Raw genomic sequence first — 19855 nt, forward strand, 5'->3', positions numbered from 1 at the left:
AATCAACATATATTTTCAGATCTAGTCTAGAATTTGATCCATAAGCCATAAATTCAAAGATCATTAACAAATTTATACTCTATAACATTTATTATACTACTGACAACCTCAAAAACCATATTTATTCAACATAAATTCATCTCTCTTCCAGATCTTAAATTTTCTACCACTACAAACTCAGAAACTAAAGAAGAAGGATGACTAAGAAAAATTTTTAGAACACTTACTTAGTCTTGAAAAGCTTAAAATCACACCCTAAATATCCTATTAAAAACTCTTACCTTAAAAATTTAGATATTTCGCACCGGTGACTCGCGTTCTCTCCGCCTCAGCTCGCGCGCAGGAATGAATGAGGAAATGAAGGAAGGTGAGTTTTTATAAAAATTCAGTGGGTCCCACACATTTTTTTTATTATTTCTTCTTCTCTCTCCCCTTTTTTTATTATTATTTTATATTTACTATTCATGCGGCGCCGAAAGCAAATTCGTTTTCTCTTCTTCTTCCTTTTTTTTTGGCATACCTTTTTCCCTTTTTTTATTATAATAATAATTTAATAATTTTTTTTAATTAATTTTTTTTAAATAAATTTATTTTATTTTATTTTTAAAATTTTTTTAGAATTATATCCTAAGTTAGATTTAATAATCATCTCTTACTAATTTTCTTACCTCTAAATATTATTTTTTTTATTTCTATTAACCCAATTTAACTATTAAAATTTAAATTGGAATGTTACAGAGATTGCATGGAGTGCCGACAAATATTGTATCTGATCGTGATCCGAGATTCACATCAAACTTTTGGAAGTCATTACAGGAAGCCATGGGTACTCGTCTGAGTTTTAGCACAGCTTACCACCCCCAGATCGATGGGCAAACGGAACGAACCATACAAACTCTTAAAGACATGTTAAGAGCTTGTGCCATTGAGCTTAGAGGTAATTGGGATAGTCACTTGCCATTAGCTGAATTTGCCTACAATAATAGTTTTCATTCTAGCATTCAGATGGCACCTTATGAGGCATTATATGGAAGAAAATGTAGATCGCCACTGTGTTGGACAGAATTAAGTGAGAGAACTGTTTTGGGGCTGGACATTGTTGATGAGACTACCCAAAAGATTGCTTTAATCAAGCAAAAATTACTCACAGCTCAAAGTAGACAAAAGAGTTATGCGGATAAGAGGAGAAGACCGCTTGAGTTTGAAGTAGGTGACCATGTATTTTTGAAAATCTTTCCAGTAACTAGTGTTGGAAGAGCTATTAAGGCTAAGAAGTTGACACCAAGGTTTATGGGGCCTTTTGAGATCTTAAAACGAGTTGGACCAGTAGCGTACCAAGTAGCATTACCACCCCAAATTGCTGGAATACACAACGTATTCCATGTGTCACAACTGAAAAAGTATCAACCAGATCCTTCCCATATAATTGAACCCGAGGAGATTGAACTCAGGGAGAATTTGACATTCAAAGCTGAACCAGAAAGGATTGTGGATTACAAGGACAAGCAATTAAGAAACAAGACCATTAGATTGGTTAAAGTAATTTGGAAGGACACGACTCCAGGTGATGCTACGTGGGAGACCGAGGACAGTATGCGACGTGATTATCCTCGTCTTTTTGATTAAGTAAGTAGTTAATAGTTACTAACTTTAAATTTTAAGGACAAAATTTCTAAAAGGAGGGGAGAATTGTAACATTCCAATTTAAATTTTAATAGTTAAATTGGGTTAATAGAAATAAAAAAAATAATATTTAGAGGTAAGAAAATTAGTAAGAGATGATTATTAAATATAACTTAGGATATAATTCTAAAAAAAAATTTTAAAAAATAAAATAAAATAAATTTATTAAAAAAATTAATTAAAAAAATTATTAAATTATTATTATAATAAAAAAAAGGGGAAAAGGTATGCCAAAAAAAAGGAAGAAGAAGAGAAAACGAATTTGCTTTTGGCACCGCATGAATAGTAAATATAAAATAATAATAAAAAAAAGGGGGAGAGAGAAGAAGAAATAATAAAAAAAATGTGTGGGACCCACTGAATTTTTATAAAAACTCACCTTCCTTCATTTCCTCATTCATTCCTGCGCGCGAGTTGAGGCGGAGAGAATGCGAGTCACCGGTGCGAAATATCTAAATTTTTAAGGTAAGAGTTTTTAATAGGATATTTAGGGTGTGATTTTAAGCTTTTCAAGACTAAGTAAGTGTTCTAAAAATTTTTCTTAGTCATCCTTCTTCTTTAGTTTCTGAGTTTGTAGTGGTAGAAAATTTAAGATCTGGAAGAGAGATGAATTTATGTTGAATAAATATGGTTTTTGAGGTTGTCAGTAGTATAATAAATGTTATAGAGTATAAATTTGTTAATGATCTTTGAATTTATGGCTTATGGATCAAATTCTAGACTAGATCTGAAAATATATGTTGATTTATTGAGGTTTAGATGATTATTTGGGATGAGAAATGAATTATTATGGCTATAGGATTATGATTCTAAGCTAGAGACTTAATTTTTAATTTTTGGGTATTTTAGGTACGAATTTATAAAATAAAAAGAAAATTTTGATAATAAAAATTAGTTTAGAAGTTGATTTTTTAGATTATTAATGTTTATTGATAATTAAAAGAGGATTTAAAAATTATACTTAATAGTATTAACTATAGATTTGTATTAAGATTGAGATTAGGAATTATGTTATATTTTTAATTCTATTATTAGAATTATTTTATCAGTTTCAAAAATTGAAACTAATATTTATAAATAATATGTTATTTTGTAGATTGTATTACTGGTGAAGATTGTGGTGAGAGAGAAATTTTAAGGAATAATTTATTGAAAAAGCCACAAGGTAACCATGCTTTTAATTTATGATTAGTGTTACTTCATGTTAATTGGGTGATTATTGAGAAAATTATAAATTTTGTAATATTATATAATTGTGCAATATTATTATAAATTTATTTGATTATTGTGGGAGGTGTTGGGAGACTTGCTATTGTTGTTGTATTTATGTGCCACGTGGTATGCCCCTATTGGAGCTCAATAGGTGGTTTGTAAGGGCTCGGGCTAATCTACCTTTGGCCGGGTAATTTAGCACCGAGTGAGGGCTACGGCTCGAGGTTAATGGAGGGATATAAGGATGGTTGTTTGTGTGTATTGTATTATTTCTTATATTTATTGGAATTATATTATTTTTAATTCTCACTTAGTAAACACACACTTAACTGTTTGTATACACTATCATAAATTGGCTTTGGTTACTGGGACTTTTGAGTCTCATTATGTGGTTAACAATTTTCAGGAGAAGAGCCACGAGTGACACGTGGAGGAGTCCCAGAGGCTTAGTGGTATAGATCCACTGTCTCTTTTGGGTATTTAATTTATGATTTATAATGTGTTATATTGCCAATATTAGGGCTTTTTGTTTATTGTCAATTATATGAATATATAAATGTAATCATGCCTTTCAAACTATTTCTATTTTTAGTACAATTTGGATGACTGTAATTTTAATATTTGGTTTACTTTGGATTGGTTAAAATGGCATGATTATAAGGCCAAATAACTGGTTTGTGTTGAAAATTTATTAAATTGCTTATTTTACTTGTTGGGAGTATAAGGATGGACAAATGTGATTTAGTTTACTTGTTGGGAGTATAAGGATGGACAAATGTGATTTAGCCTAATGGCATGTGGGAGGTAAAAATTTATCTGAAATGTTAATTATAAAATATTTTATATTAAAATTATTGATATAAAAATGTGTTGGGTGGCTGTAACCCAACTATGGTTGAGTTAAATTATTTAAAAAAAAAAATTTGGTGTGTTACACTACTCATCTCTCGTTGTCGTGCTGTGGCTTGCTCATATTGCTTTGCTTTCTTTTATTTTTGAGTTGATTTATTTGTTTCTTCTGTCATGATTGTAGCACACATTTGTCTCTCTTGTTCGCCTAATTCATATTTTGAGTATGTTATGGTAATTGATAAAAGCAGGGTGTTATAATTTTAAAAAGATAGTTTTATAAATTATATATCAACTAAATATTAAAAATGTCATTTTTAAAATTTAAGAAAGGATAAATTATTTTTTTATATAGTCATATGATATCGGTTATGTGTGTAAAAGCCCATACTTTTTTTTAATAAATCTGTATAGAATTTTAACTAACTCACATTTGAGCGGATTTAAATCTCGATTAAATACATATCTCGTGTATAATTTCTTTCATTTACAAAACTTCAATATCAAATTTTACTCGAGCACATTTGACTCAGTAATCATCGGAATCTTGAATATTCTTATTGCACGTTCGGTGCACAGGAAAATATTTTTTTTAAATAAAATAAAAATTGTACCCATAATAAAAGTATAATATATTCATTTCTTATTATATTTTTCTAAAAAAAAATATTTTGTTCGTCTATCAAACATTGTATGAGTTTATAATTTATACTAACTTTCTAAAATTAAAAAGTTAATTGCATGGAATTTATTTAGAAAGTTAGACCATCAAGAAGCCAGGGAATTTTGACCAAAAAAAAAAAAAAAGCAAGGAACTTGTAACTTACATCAAATTTCATACAAAATATAGGTCAATATGTATTATAGTTTTATAAAAATAACACACTGTTTTCATTTTTTTAAGAGGAGAATAATGTATATTTTAAGATATACTAAACCTGTGTAACTAATTCCAACTAAATTATAAAAATTATTGAATTTACTATTATTCTAGATAAGATTTATGTAGAGTTTAAAAATAGATATAAAAGACACCTATCAAATTCAAGAGAGACTGGCATTGATTTAAAAAAATAAAAAGTCGTGTAATTTGAACAAAATTCATAAAAATTGTTTAGTTCTGTTCACTTATATATTTGATGTCCATGAATCTATTTATTTGCAGTTTCGGAAAATTATTTTGATTACGTAATTATTCCTAATGCAAATCTTATACAGTTTTCTTCTTCACGCCATTATTTTTAAGTAGTTATAATCATGAAGGAGATTCTATACAACTTCATATTTTAGCTTTGAGATGATTACAAAAATTAGAGTAATCAAAAAGGGAAAAATAAAGGTCAATGTGAGAACAAATAAATAAATAAATAAATATACGACCACATTAAATAATAAAAATATTAAAAACAATTTTGAAACAGCATAATTAGATGGGACTTGAATTGTGTCTTGACTTGTAAAAGTAGTTGAACGACGGAGCTCTTATTTTTATTTGCAGTTTATGAAGGGTGATCATTTCAGCTTACCCGTACGACCACTCTAAATTTGTCCGATGTTCGTCGTTTCGGGTTAGGTAAAATAATGGTCAACTTGGTTGGCCAATTTAGTCCTTCCGTTTCTTTTTTCTCGATCTGCCCCGTTAAGCATCACTTTGAAAAACACCATAACAAGGACATTACAATTTACAAAAATATTACACTGAGAATGGACGCCAATCTTCTTCAACAAGGTAATCAAATTTGCTCCCTGTAGAGGAATTAATACTACGTGCTTAAAAGATGAAAGCACCTCCCACGTAAATTAAATTAGAGATTTTAAAGGTGATGAAAGTTAATAGTAAGACTAGTTATTTTAAATTAAAATCATCAAGTTCAAATCCTTACGATTAAAAAAATAAAAAAAGTATTTGAATTGATTGATTTAAATTTAAATTTTAAATTTTAAATATAATATTTTAAATTTTTTATTTAGACTGTGTAAAAAATTTTAAAAGTAAAAAAATGCTATAATTTAAAGTAGAACAAAAGTTTGAAAATAACAAACTTTTCAATATATGAAAAACGAGAATGAGGGATGAGAGTCATGAGACGGGTGGGAATAATATAGGTACTGATAGTAAAAATTTGAAAAAAAAAGGATTGTAGTAATTATAATTTCAAAATTATGATCCAGAAATAATTTGAATTTCTAATGAAATTATAGAACAAATAAAAATTTGGTTGCAATCTAAAATGTCATGCACCCAATTCAAGCTTTTATAATTCAAACAACCTGTATTATGTAAAATATAAAATTTATATACTCCCTCCATCTCTCATATAAAAAGTTTTTTTAAATTTTTTTATCTTCAAATATAAAAAATTATTAGTATATTTTTTAATGAATGGATATATTATCCTTATTAAATTAAAAAATAAATACTGTTATTAATTTATATTTAAAAAATTATTTTTTATTTATAATTATTACAAATAAAATTAAAATATTACTATATCTTTAATTAAATAATTAATTTTTATTAATTTATATGATTTAATTAAAAATATTTTATATATAAAAACAGAAGGAGTATAAGTCATCTGAAGGATTCGACTCAATTTAAATCTGATACCAAGTATGCAAAAGGTGTATTGGGAAGGAAGAAAACGACCAGCGGTGGAAAATGGAAAGAAAATTTGAGCAGTGGAGTCGACATGACATGGCGGTTTGATATTCAACGAAGCACTTGTATTTTCCCTGCTTTTATGAAGTTATTCACATCTCAAGAATCTGTGAGTTGAGTAGACTCCAAATCCATCATCTTCTTCGCTTGTGTCCCTCCTAAAGTCCAAGTCTCAAGTCCAATGTGGAGGTTCTCCTACTCCTTCTGCTTCTCCCTCCTTTGAATTCTCTCGCGTCTTCGCTTACTTCTTCCTCCTCTTTATTCTCCAACATTCTCAATCCCAGAATCAAAAACTAGATCCTTCTTCTTCTTCTGAAATTCACCGAGCTTCGCAAGTTTAAACTCTTATGGTTTTCTTCTCGAGAACCCACAAGTTCGAGTGACTTCCCATCTGGTCTTCGATCATTCTGTTCGTTTCCAAACTCGTCTGGGTGTCTTTAATTTGCAGCGTCCCGAAGAAGCTTCTTGAATTATAGGAACATAAAGGGTAAGCCGGAATCATGGGTGACTCGTTCATGTCTAATGACAAATTGAGCGAATCTCCCGCAGTTGAAGTGACGGGAAAAATCATGGTGCTAGCTATAATAATCCTCTTCATGGTGGTTGTGTTTGTTCTGTTCCTCCATCTCTACGCCAAATGGTTCTGGTGGAGCATTGAAGAAACCACTCCTCCGCCGCCTCGCCGTCGCCGTCGACGCCGCTTTGTCTTCGCCCCAGGGCAAGATCCGGCTATTTACGGCGGTCAGAGCGGCGGACTCGACCCTTCAGTGCTTTTGTCCTTACCCGTATTGGTGTACCAACCTGAAAATTTCAAAGATGGTTTAGAATGTGCTGTTTGTCTCTCTGAGCTTGTCCAAGGAGAAAAGGCGAGGCTTTTACCCAAATGCAACCATGGGTTTCATGTGGATTGTATAGATATGTGGTTTCAATCACATTCTACTTGCCCACTGTGCAGAAACCCAGTTGCTTCTGAAACCCCTAAATGCAATAGCAGTTCAAGTGTTCGTGAAAATTCCGCAGAGAATATTACTAGTCAGTCACAAGCATCAGAAAATTTTCAAAATTCAGCTTTAGCTGCCGGGAGTGGTTCAGAGTCTCCAAATTTTCCAACTAATGTGTTGGTTTGGGGGAATCAGACTCAAGTTAGTTCTATCAACACTTCTTCAGAAGAAGAGAGTCCTTCATCTTCTACCACAGCTAGCAGTAGCAGTAATAATAGACGCCATGAAATGATGGTGATTGATATACCAAGTGAGGTCAATTCTTCGTCTTTATCTCCTTCTGCAAACAGGTTTGCTGAAGATGAGCTGAAATCACCAATGACCACAAGACTGAGGTCACTGAAGAGGCTTTTAAGCAGAGACAAAAGGTTAGGTCCTTGTAATCCTGGTCCTGGCTCTATAGATGTGGAACAAGCAGGGAGAGGACAGAGCTAGTTACTTATATGAGAGAATGTATCTGCATATTTCTTCCCCCCTTTTTTAATAGATCTGCCCACATATATTGATGCAGCCATTTGCAAATTATAGAAGAGAGTCAATAGGAAGAACTAATCTCTGAAAGGTGACGCACAGTCCTTGAGAGGTTGGGTTCCTCCGGGTGTTTCAGAGAGACAGCTCTTGTTATGACATGCCATGATCCATCTAATCCATGGAGATAATTTCTAAGATGGTAATTGTTATGTGAATGATGAATGATTAGAATCTTGATGCTTGAAAAGAGAATGATATTAGTTTCTTGAGTAATAGTTTCTTGAGTAATTTATCTCATATACTTGTTAGTCTGTTTTCAACTTCCATTTTCTTACCCAATGATGGATCTGGATGAGAAATCATCTAGAACCACCGACAGAGCCTAGAGGAGAGGCTGGTAGAGTAGGATGCGGCATTCCCCATGTTGCGAACAGTCTTTACCTGTTTATCGTCCTATATTTTTGCCTCTGAATTCCACTGTGTTCTGTTCTGACTGGTTGATTCCCTGATAATTAGGGAATCGATTACGTGCTCATTATAGAATTTGAAGCCATTGAACATTTCAACTAAGCCAAATTCGATGGAACTACGCACCCTGCCAAGATATCAATGGAATATGAAATCAAGATTATAGTAACGGCTTGTGTGTGTGTCTATGCCTGATGGGATGCAAATTGAAGAAACTTTTTATGGATAAAAGAAGGAAGTTTAGGATAAAGACGTCGGTCTTTTCTGGAATGAGCCAGAGAGAAAGATACAAGACAGAAAAAAACGTATCTTGGTTCTTGGCAGTTCCATGAATATATTTTTGTTCTTATACAAATAATTAGAATGGATCTCGTAAATCACATGAAACTCGAAAACAAACTAAGCTTGATTCCGTTTCTTCATCGGGGTTTTGTCTTTTAGATTTTACCTAGTTAGGTTAGGTCACGTGTCATGAACAGAGTATTTTTATAAACACCAAAACGGAGGATCCTTGACTGAAATATTTTGACCCAATTTTGTATAAAGGATAACGTTTAAAAGTATTATCCACCGTTTGTTCTTATCCTCTCCCCTAAGGAACCCATTCTAATCCTAAAAGCCAGGTGTGTATCTCCGCATTATTGCACTCTTAAACTGCAAAGCAGATAAACGTCATGAGTGGTGAGTCATGTTGTGAATGGGACCTGTATTCGTGTTTCTATCCAAGCGTCTAACATGCAATTCTCGTGAAAAGGGAAAAAAAAAATCTAAATTACTGCTAATGATGTCTCTTAATTCCGTTGTTTACAACCAATTATCAGGGTGGTTGTTCTTCAAGGCCAACAAAAATGTTCCACCAGATTCTCGAACAGGACATTAAGTTAAGGTCCTCATGTTGAAATCTACGTCATTTTCTGGCTGTACTCATTTCAGATAACACAAAGCGACACAAAGCGGGGAGTGCAATCTCAATTCTAGCGTGAGATTTTATGTTTTCTGCTGGTTTGTAATTTGTACTTAGGTCCTGTACAATATACTTGAACATCCTTCAGATTCAGACGTCAGATTATTCACGAGTTGAAAGCTGAGAAATTGAGAGAACAACTTTGATGTGACTCGAAGTTGGAGTATTTGCTGTCTCTGTTATTTCTGATGTCTAAAATTGCAGCCCTTTTTTAACTAATGGTGAGAAAATATTGCACTAGTAAGCTGAAGCTGAAACGAAGGGATGCAGTTTGGAGAAGTCAACTTACACTCCAAATCCGATGTACCTGCATAGATTACTTTCACACGGTTTAAATTCTTTTATAAAAATAAAAATAAATATAAAAAAGTTAATGGAATTCGCACTGTCCATACCTGCTGCTCCTACGTAAAAGCGATGAAAGCACTTGATTTCATTATTGTTGGAGGTCACATAGTCAGGAACTATTGGCTCCAAGAAGCGAGGCGTGGGAAGGGCAGGAACCTTGGACTGGTCTAAAACCTTAATTATTATCACATTCTAGCTTTAGCTTCTCTCATGATTTGTTGGGATGAGACAGTAAAAGATAAACAATAAATGACAGGTCACAGGGAAGGAAGAAAAACGATACAAGATAAAGCGACTTCAATTTTGACCAGAAACAGGACACTGCAGAATCGGTTCAAAAACAGGTTTGTGATGCTGAAACCTGTGTTCATAATTCAGAGCAACTTTTATTAATAGTCCTAAGTTCTACAATGTTAATCAGAATTTGTAGAATAAACTCAACAAGGAAATATATTTTCTTTTCAACATAGCATCATAGATACAACAAGGAAATATTGATATTCAGAATATATAATAAGAAGCAGAAAACGAAAGAGGCAGATTTCTGAAGCTGTGTGCAGAATCTGACCTCATCGTATACGCATATTCAAGTGGCCATGTAGGTGTCTGAACAGCACATGGAGTGTTTTGCCAGAGGATACACATTCAAGTGAAGCGACCAAAGGGGACCCCAGTATTTCCCTCAACCGCATCAGACAGACTTATGGGACAGCATTTAAATACGTGTTTATTATTAAACTTTTCATAATAAAATGTAAATACTTTATATATCAATATATATCTTATAAAACCTATAGCAAGTTGAATTATTTCTAAGTAAAGAATAATAAAACTGATTTTAAACTAAATTTTGATGATATATTTGTGGTGAAAAAATTAATGAAGATTCCTAAATAATTTGCGTGGCTCCTATTAAATATTGTGCCAGAAACATGTTCCTGCTTGTTTGAATAATAATCGACCGTGGGTTCCACTTTTACTCCAAACTTTCTTTTCTTGTCAGCTTTGCACCGCTTAATCATCGGATTCGATTACTCCCTCAGTCTTAGCTTCCTCCGAGGATCATTCAAAGCCAACTGAGAGCTTCCATGACCAAATTATTATCCAAAATGCATGTAAATACAACTTTCAGTTTCACAGTAATTGTCTCGGTTTTGTGGGCAAAATAAAAAAACAATAATCACCTACACAAATATTACATGCTAAATTGTACACCCGTGCAATACACGGCATATTAACTCTCTATTTAGTTTGGGGAGAATGAAGGGGAAAGGATTAGATGGAAGATTTTAATGAGTTAGATTTAAAAATAAATAAACAAATCTATTTGGTTTAGAAACGTGCACTTGGTAGAAGCGTACCAATTCATATATGCTATGAGTGGGCTGATTCCACGTCAATTAGCTGCTTTTGGTTTCCAACAACTACTCTAGCCTGAAATGTTTTTCGGCATTGCTTTAAATTTTATTATGTTACAATGTTAGTAAAACTTTTAACTCTACTTCTCCATTTATATTATTAGAAATGGGAAGCGGGAATATGAAAATATGATGAAAGAACAAATAGGTGATGAATAATAACACAAAAAGTATAGTATTTTAATTTAAAATTTTAAAACTCAAATTTACATGTCCTTTCACTTTATTTATATATTAATTAATTATTAAATTTAACTTTATTTAATGTGAGATATCTTTTGGTAAGTGTGAGTTAATAAACTTTTCAAATAGAAAATGTCAAAAAAACCTAGTCATCACTAGGCCAACCTACAGCCATGATCAATTCCATTCAAGGTTTCAAACGTGCATGCAATCACATGCTTTCAACGTCATCTTTCTTATACAAGTTCCCATTAAAACCTGACTTCAATATCATTTATTAGAACCACCACCCAAAATTAATATAAGAGAACAAACGTGCAATGAACAGTTGAAGAACCGCACCATGTCTTAACTCAATATTAAAGCTCAAATTTATAATCTTTTTATTTTGTTATATATTAATTATTAAGTTTAACTTACTCATATTGACTTAAATCTACTCTTATTTTGCAACTTAACACATATAAACACACAAACACACACACACACTAACACACACTCTTCGGTTGGCAATTCTCTCTTTACTTCTTACATAACATTTAATTACCAGCCAACAATACCAGAAGACAAACCACAAAATAGATCAAGCACGTAACTCGTTACTTCTTAGCTCTGAATCCCAAGCAAGCAACATAGACACAGAGGAGGAAAATCGGCATAAATAGAGGACAACCTCCATTCCCATGAGTTCCCCGTACAAATCATGTTAAGCATGACAACGTCTAAGAAGCATATTGACAATAAGTCCCAGGACAGTGAGGCTTGTTATCATAGCTGAAGCAGAGGCAATGCCATTACAACTCCAAAGATGGACAAGAGTAACAACATCATCCACGTCGGGAAAGACTGCTTTCTCTTCTTTCTGACATCCTCCAACCCCTCTTCTCTTTTCATGTCTCCTCCTGTAGTATCTGAGACCTTTTCTGACAAGAGCCTCGGTCTTTCATCACGAGATGTGTCTGATGATGACCTCCCAGAATCAACTTTCTCAGAAAGGTGTTGCTGCTGGCGGTTGTACTTGTCAACATACTCGGGGAACATTTTCCGGAATGTTGCGCTGTTTGCAAAATCATCAGATCCAAAGAGAATTTAGAGTGATGCTCCAATCACAGTGACCTTGCTCACTCTCTATCAATATTAGCTGCTTCAATATACTTACTTCTTGCAATTGAAAGCAAGGGAAATTTTGGCTAGTCGCTGCTTCTCGGCAGTGGTAGTATCCACACTACCAGTGGTTGGACTGTTGTCCATCTGCAAAAAAGTGCGTCATCTAATTGAAAGCTCTCCACAAAGCACAGGATACATTGAGTATCAACAGTATATACACCACCATGAGTTACTAAATGAAGCTCTCAAAAAAGCACTATCTAAACCTAGCACTTGGGCTGACTGACAGAATAACGAAAAACAATTATCAAGTTACAACTAACAATACAGGCAGTTCACCTTGCTCAAAACAAATGAAAGTGAAAAACAACCACAGGATATGAAAGGAACGATAATTTATTTACTTAAAATATGAAGAATTACCACATACTTACCATGAATGAAAGGAGCCCTGTAAGTATGCTGCATTCATACGTTGGAAACATTAGTGGAAAGCTATCAAGTAATTATCAACATCATCTGTTTCCTCCAAATGACAATTAATTGTACAGAGGCATGCAGTAGTATAACAAAAAATACGATAAAATAACAAATAATTAAGCAAATGCATAAACCACACATATCATCTTCAAAACTAGAATCAATCTGACCTTGACACAGACCACATAGGATTCCAGCTTTCAGGATGAACTGCAAAAGCAGTAAAATCAACACAAACATTAAATTTAATTACAAAAATATCAGTAGTTCATGATATAACTTGTGGTACAATAGATTAAAAGCACTTACAATCACTCATAGACAAACAAATCTTTTTTTGAGTCATGAACCGGCCATTAGGTGTAATCATACTGCATGATAGAAAGTATACACAGCCAATATCATCATTGACCAGATATACGAGATAAAAAAAATTGAAAAAGAATACTGCAGCAAGAAGGATCACCTTATTCCAGGTGGTTTATATGGATATTCAGGAGGAAATTTGATTTTTCCATGATAATTTCCACCTAAAATATGAAAAACTTGAAGTCAAGTTTTCAAATTGGAATAATGGTTTTTAAGAAGTGCTATTTCACAGTGACAAAGCACATAAGGATTGAAAAAGTGAAGCGTAAATGATCACAAGCTGCAAAATTAACAAACCTGCAAAGGGTGTTCCTTCACTTCCCTCCAACACGTAATCTGAGACATGATGAAGAATAAATCAGAATTCACAACTACCAACCAACTAAGCTAAAATTAACTAGGTGATAGCACAACAAGAGTGAAAGACCCATCAAGTGACTAAATCTCCATTCTAAATAACATTTGCAAGGATTATCTGAAAACAAAGAGCAGAGAGTTCCCTACTGTGATTAACATTTAAAAACATCTCAAAGAACAGTCGTACCAATAATTTGGTACTCCAGCAAAAACATTCTCTGTTTTTTTTTTTTTTTTAAAGCAAAGACATTCTTATTCCAGTTAGTTTAGATGAAAAGTTTTGTCCGTTGGTAGTGTTGTAGAGTATATTCTAGCAATAAATGGTAGGTGGTGGGAAAGAATGCCTTCTCTGTTACACGCACATCCTAGGGGAAAAAAGGTACTGTGGTGCAATCCTAATGTGTTCGACATGAGCCTTTAATTTATTTATTTCTGCAACAAAAGTAAAAAGCACTCACGCCACTCAAGAATATCATTTGGTGAAGGGCGGGCAACAACATGGGATACAGGCTCCTGCAAATTCATAATAAAAATTTATTGCCCAGTCAGCACGTGGCTTCTATAATTTATTTTTGGAAAATATAGTTTAACATCAGTTTATTGATATAGGACTGAAAGAGTAAATAATATAGCAAAGACTGATATAATAGAAGAAGCACAAATAATCACTAAATATAGACACATTGCATACGCATTACAATTGTAGAAATGCAAAATAAACAAGATGATATCTTCCATTTTTCTTGTGCTGCATATCCTCCAAGCAGCCGCAACATCAACTTAACAATTGGACACACAAATACACAGAAAATAGGAAGGGAGAGGGTCCTGATGGCATCACATGCGTTTTTTTTTTCTTTTTTCAAATGGCTGAAGTCGTACAACAACAGAATATGTAAGCATACAAAATGTGAATAACAGTATATAATAAAGAAGTAATAAGTTGGAAGAAAGAGAGATGAAGTACTTTGCATAGGGCTCTATATTCTTTCTGAAGGCGCTTGATGCATGACTTCTCCGCCATCTAACCAATTTCAATCAGTAGCAAGAGCAAGGCCCTGCAATGTAGTTTATTTTTTTATTCTCGAAGGTGACTTGCGTTGCCTGCTAAGAATTTATTGACGACATAATAGTCAATGAAAAGGTTGAAAATAAAATTAAAAAAATCACAAGTAACCTATGTAATGTAACAGCCGAAAAAGCAAAACATTCTTGGGGGAAAAATGATGAGAAAGTTCTTTGTAACATTAACGGCAGTGGAGATATATATACTAACTTTTAATCATCTTATATTTTAAAATCTGATAATTATATAGACTAGTTAAAATATAAATGAATCCATAGAAAAACAATAAACAAACCAATTAAGCCAGAGACACGTAATTGGGTAAATATCATGCGTTTTTCTGTGATATTAGAGTTTGCGAAAATTGAAGGAGATTTACCACCAAATCTTCCTCTCCAAGCATTAAAGGTAAGTGCCATTGTAGACTATTCCTGTAATTATAAAACTAACTCTTACAGAAGTTTAAGTTGTTAGAACAAGGCCCAATGACAGCATTCACTAATATCTCATTATCTCTAACACCCTCCTTTGGAGAAGCCTCCTGAGCTCATAACTTCTCTGTCAACAAAGCTCGATATCATTTCATCAAGCCAAAAGCTCGGTTTTACCAGCATGAAAAGTGCAATCCAAGTTCCAAGTCCAAAGTCATTCATTTCTCAAATTACATAGCTTCAAGTTTATACGAAGTATTATTTAGCCTAAAAACGTTTACGTTCTTATTCACTGCCTGCCTAATAAATATATATAAGTATGTTGTACACACTTCTGCGTCTTCCACTATTATCTTGCTCACTTGTTTAGCTTCACATCTTCCATGTCCTGTAGCTGAAGTAAGGATGTATAAAATCCTGATGCGCAGAAAAGAAGGGGGTGTGGGGAGGACTTGGGATTGTGGGGAGGGAGAGGCGTAACTCGATTCAGTAAGAAATGCTTTCTCAGTGTTCTTCAAAAATTCACCGTCACTTGTACAATTAATCCTTATATTTGTAAATAGCAAAAAGAAATATTAACGATACGGTAACCCATAATTAGACTCCAAGGCAGACGAAATAAGATTCGAAACAATCCAGGGCAATCTAAAATCCAGTCACACCACATAGACATCTCTAGCGCAATTAATCCAGCGATCATGGGAAAGAAACCCGCGTGCTGGAGAAAAAAATTGCAACTTTGCCATTAACAAAGAGAGAGGAGAACCTACCTGGGGTTCACTTTCTTTCAAATTTAACCTGAAATCTGAAACAGCAAATAAATAATATTTTCAATCGGAGAATTGATTTTTAGCGTTCAAAAGTAAGAGCAACGAAAGTTGGGGTAGTGGCACTGGTAACACTTCAAAACGGTGGCGTTGAAAATTGCAAAAGCGAGAGAAGGTAAAATACCGTTTCCATCGATGAATCGCAAGCTTTGCAATACTGTTGTGAGTTTCGGCTTATGTATGCTCTGTGAGACTGTGACCCAGAAATCCTTTATATAAAGTCTCGTGTTATGACTTGGCCCCAAGTATTGTTTTATGACAATTTTAGCCCTGTATTTTTGCATCATTTTTCTCATGCAAGAGCAAGATGCAATGAATTTCCTTTTTTGTTTTTTCCTTTTCCTCGCAAATTTTATGCAATATACTAAAAAAATGTGTCTGATTTGAAAGAAATAGCGAAATTATTCTCACAGCAAATTATCGTCTTGTAATTTTATAATATAACCTTATTTTATTTTTTTAATATAAATACATTTGATTTATTCATTGAGATATGTTAATATAAAAATTATAATTGTTTATATATATATATATTGGCCTTGTTTGAGTATGTGTATTTTAAATAATATTTTTATTATTAAAATTTATTTTATACCCTCAAATTTCATCCACTAGTATTAAATAGGCAATTTAAAAAATGATATATATTACTTAATAAGTTTTTATAAGATCTTAGAAACATACGTTGCCATTCATGTACTTGTTTTTTTTAAAAAAAAAAAAAATTGATCTTTCATTGTCTCTGACTCTTTGTCGGCCAGCATCCTTCATTTCCACTTTACAAATTTATGGTTTTTTATATTTTTTATTATTATAGTGGTCCTTTTTCTCTAAGTACTTTCCCGTGAATTGATGGAGGGGTGTACTGTGTATAATTCACATTTAGTCAGCCGGTACATGCAAATGAGGTCAAAAATAAGTTGCTATACGAAAATGTTAATTTTATTAACTTACGTCTAACCAAATAATTTGACAATATAAATCAAATGGTAGTGGATTTTATCGTCCCGGTGGATTTGTTAATACAATATTTTCATTTGAGTATATACATATATATTTTTTGTGCATCAACACAAGTATCACTCTATTAAAAATAATCACATTCAAGGCATGTTTTATACTAATGTAAATACTCCTCATAATGAGAATTTGATTCTTAATTAATTTATCTCACCTTTTGAGTATTTTAATATTATATATATGATTAATTGAATCTTCAATAAAAGAAATACTTATATTTATTGTTTGATCGCATCTCAAACAAAATCATTTTTAATAAAAATATAAATGTATATAAACAAAAATATTATACATATATAAGATTAAAAATTATTTTATCCGGATTTTAAGGGGATTCACTCATGAAAATGCTTACCTCTTCATTAATATCATTATTACTAAAAAAATTATAATAAATAATATTATCTACAAGTTATAAATAAACAATCTTATTTATTGTGTAAACTATAAATAATATGCAAAAGCATGTGATACATACATGATACACAGACGACACCAGGTTAAGATTTGGATTAAATGAGCGATGCGTGCTTAAATTTGTCAGCTAGATTTGCATTAATCTTCGTACTACTATATGTGTTGGCAAGTCATAATAGAAGAGAATTCTTTTGGAAACAGTGATTAAAATCCTCTGTCAATTAGATTTACTCCATATGCAGAAATTGTGATTTATGCTTCTAATCACCTACTTAGAAGCCCTCCAATATATTTACAAGAGAGCAAGACGAAGATGTTAACTTGATTTCAAGAATCTTTACTATAATTCAAGAATTCTATTTCTACCTACATTTTACACATTCAGCATCATCCTTGATTAATATTATCTTTCGAACATCACACAATGAAAACTAAATTGATATTAAAATAGGGAGAATAATAGAGAGTTCCAAAATGATCAATTAATTTAAATTAGATCTCAAATGTCAAAATTTAGATATTTGCAACTCAATTTTTTTAATTTTATAACTCTATTGTGATGAATTTGCAACTTATATTTTAAGTTTTAACAGGAAAATTTTTTTATTCTTTAATTATATTAAAATTTAAAAAATAAGTTACAAATTCATCACAACACAATTGTAAAATTGAGATATTAAATTTTAAATTTTTAAAATTTATTACTTGATATCTAAATTAAATTAATTAGTCTTTTGAGATCTCTTTATCATTTTTCCTTTAAAATATTAATAATTAATATCTTCAAAAAATTATAAATAAAATTGTAAGGTTAATATTCATAAAAAAATTTATAAATAAAGCCTAAATATTCTCTGGGATCGTACAAGACACATGGGCGTGTTCTTGTGACGTGACGTGCATCCAAAAACGAATCCTTAATGAGAGACTGTGAGCTTACTATCCGTTAACGTTTTCAGCGGTTGGGACTTCTGAGATTAAATGCACTGTCCAGTTTGAAGATCGAAATGCCACACTTCTAAATCTATAAGGCCCTTGTCTAATGTTCGAATCAATGTTATCAGAACCGGATCGGATTGGCCGGTCAAACCGGTTCAATCAGGAACCGGTCCCAAGTCCGGTCCGATCATTACAAAAAATCAGAAATTTCAAGAACCGGTCAAGAACCGACATAATCGGCCATGAACCGGTAAAACCGGCCAAAACCGGGCAAGAACCGATTGAACCGGTTATATTATTTTTTAATTTTTTATTTTTAATTCATATTTTAAAATTATAATTAATACATATTTATACCTGATAAGTATTATGAAATAAAAAAATGTATGAAATATGTATAAATTATGTATATGTGTATATATTTTAAAGTTATAAATTATGAATTATGAAACACTTGTATATTTTTTGGATGAAAATAATGTAATATTGAAGGATGTTATTTTTTTATTGTATATTATTTTGTTTGAAATTTAAACATTCATTTTTTGTTATTATATATATTATTATTTCTTTATATTTTAAATATATAATATTTTAAATATATTAATTTATTTATGATCGGTTGGACCACGGTTCAAATTGCGGTTCAATGGCCGGTTCGATTTTTATAACATTGGTTCGAATAGTTTCTTAGTAGTACGAATCTGTGATTGAACTTTATTTATATATCTGAATTTCAATTAAAACATATTCATTTTTATCAGCATATTCCAATATGCATGAACCAATGGGCTGAAACTAGAGCCTAGAAAACAGCTTCCAAGTAACTTCCTGCAGAACAATAATCTGTGTTCTCTGAGAAAGAGGATCTGACAATGTGATTGGATCGATTAACAGTGCAAGCTTCGCATGCTACTCTGTTCATCCCAAGTGGAAGTGATTTGTTTCACTGAGTGTCCGTTAAATAAAAAAAAATTTCTCAGTGACAAAGGAGGAACCATGTGTGAACAGTTCCAAAGATGCACAGCTAGTTTTCCATATGAATGGACTCATCAGTTTCTTGATGTCACTGCATAACTTGCATTTAATATCAAAACCTTTTAGTCCCCCAAGAAAGCTAAAAAGATAGTCTAATGTCATGAACCGATCACGTGCCTGATCATGATTTTTCTAAAGTTTCTGTCACTTCTTTTCACCAAATCCTAAGACCAGACGAGGCAGTGTGCAAGATGATGCATCAGACGAAGGTTCAGCCACATGACCGTCCCACTGTTACCAGATCCCCATTTGATATTTACCATTCGAGACAGTACTAAACATCAATTAGATTAGTTCACTTGATCCTAAAGACTTTGGCTCAACTAATATCATCCATTACCATGAAGAAGACTTGGTCTCTACTGGCTTTTCTTACTCTCACACTGTTGTTATCAGCTTGGTCTGCTAAGTCCAACCCAGAAGTTCATTCTTTGCCATTAAGCAGGACTTCATCTTCTCAGGCACATAAGAGGAATCCCGTGAAGCAGTTGGACTCATCTTTCAGAAGAATACCTCCAAGCACCCCTAATCCTACACAGAACCAG

General features: G+C 32.4%; 2 protein-coding genes and 1 long non-coding RNA gene across 11 annotated transcripts; 2 read left to right on the forward strand and 1 right to left on the reverse strand.

The window, feature by feature from the left end:
- The first annotated feature begins 2768 nt into the window (after nucleotides 1-2768).
- LOC129290428 (uncharacterized) lies at nucleotides 2769-3513 on the forward strand. Its single transcript, XR_008588380.1, has 2 exons — nucleotides 2769-2848; nucleotides 3302-3513. It is a non-coding gene; the product is annotated as an uncharacterized LOC129290428 (long non-coding RNA).
- A 2883-nt stretch (nucleotides 3514-6396) lies between these two features.
- On the forward strand, nucleotides 6397-9246 carry LOC129290232 (RING-H2 finger protein ATL3-like). 2 transcript variants are annotated; one of them, XM_054926952.1, is made up of 2 exons: nucleotides 6397-7775; nucleotides 9168-9246. In XM_054926952.1, the coding sequence occupies exons 1-2, from the start codon at nucleotides 6907-6909 to the stop codon at nucleotides 9229-9231; spliced, it is 933 nt and encodes a 310-aa protein (XP_054782927.1). In that variant the 5' UTR covers nucleotides 6397-6906; the 3' UTR covers nucleotides 9232-9246. The 2 variants fall into 2 exon arrangements, with proteins under 2 accessions (XP_054782927.1, XP_054782928.1); XM_054926953.1 differs by lacking the exon at nucleotides 9168-9246 and adding an exon at nucleotides 7919-8151 and having other exon boundaries at nucleotides 6398-7775.
- A 2514-nt stretch (nucleotides 9247-11760) lies between these two features.
- LOC129291535 (ubiquitin-conjugating enzyme E2 34-like) lies at nucleotides 11761-16088 on the reverse strand. 8 transcript variants are annotated; one of them, XM_054928941.1, is made up of 11 exons: nucleotides 16021-16088; nucleotides 15840-15874; nucleotides 14540-14676; nucleotides 14031-14085; nucleotides 13513-13551; nucleotides 13313-13376; nucleotides 13156-13217; nucleotides 13017-13056; nucleotides 12801-12828; nucleotides 12419-12510; nucleotides 11761-12316 (listed from the first exon to the last, which is right to left on the reverse strand). In XM_054928941.1, exons 3-11 carry the CDS (start codon nucleotides 14594-14596, stop codon nucleotides 12028-12030), a joined length of 726 nt encoding a protein of 241 aa, XP_054784916.1. In that variant the 5' UTR covers nucleotides 14597-14676; nucleotides 15840-15874; nucleotides 16021-16088; the 3' UTR covers nucleotides 11761-12027. The 8 variants fall into 8 exon arrangements, with proteins under 8 accessions (XP_054784916.1, XP_054784917.1, XP_054784921.1 ...); XM_054928942.1 differs by having other exon boundaries at nucleotides 14540-14679; XM_054928946.1 differs by having other exon boundaries at nucleotides 14540-14630; nucleotides 16021-16074.
- Between the last annotated feature and the right edge of the window lie 3767 nt (nucleotides 16089-19855).

Source organism: Prosopis cineraria, unplaced genomic scaffold (assembly GCF_029017545.1).
Source record: "Prosopis cineraria cultivar Desert tree isolate PC_DT_omini unplaced genomic scaffold, ASM2901754v1 PC13, whole genome shotgun sequence".
NCBI lineage: Eukaryota > Viridiplantae > Streptophyta > Magnoliopsida > Fabales > Fabaceae > Prosopis > Prosopis cineraria.

Coding starts and splice junctions, on each gene's coding strand:
- LOC129290232 (XM_054926952.1), top strand. CDS start 6,907: ATGGGTGACTCGTTCATGTCTAATGACAAATTGAGCGAATCTCCCGCA. Junction 7,776..9,167: donor CTTTTAAGCAGAGACAAAAG/GTTAGGTCCTTG, acceptor ACCAATTATCAG/GGTGGTTGTTCTTCAAGGCC.
- LOC129291535 (XM_054928941.1), bottom strand. CDS start 14,596: ATGGCGGAGAAGTCATGCATCAAGCGCCTTCAGAAAGAATATAGAGCC. Junction 13,057..13,155: donor TTGTTTGTCTATGAGTGATT/GTAAGTGCTTTT, acceptor CTGCTTTTGCAG/TTCATCCTGAAAGCTGGAAT. Junction 12,317..12,418: donor CTTGCTTTCAATTGCAAGAA/GTAAGTATATTG, acceptor TTTTGCAAACAG/CGCAACATTCCGGAAAATGT.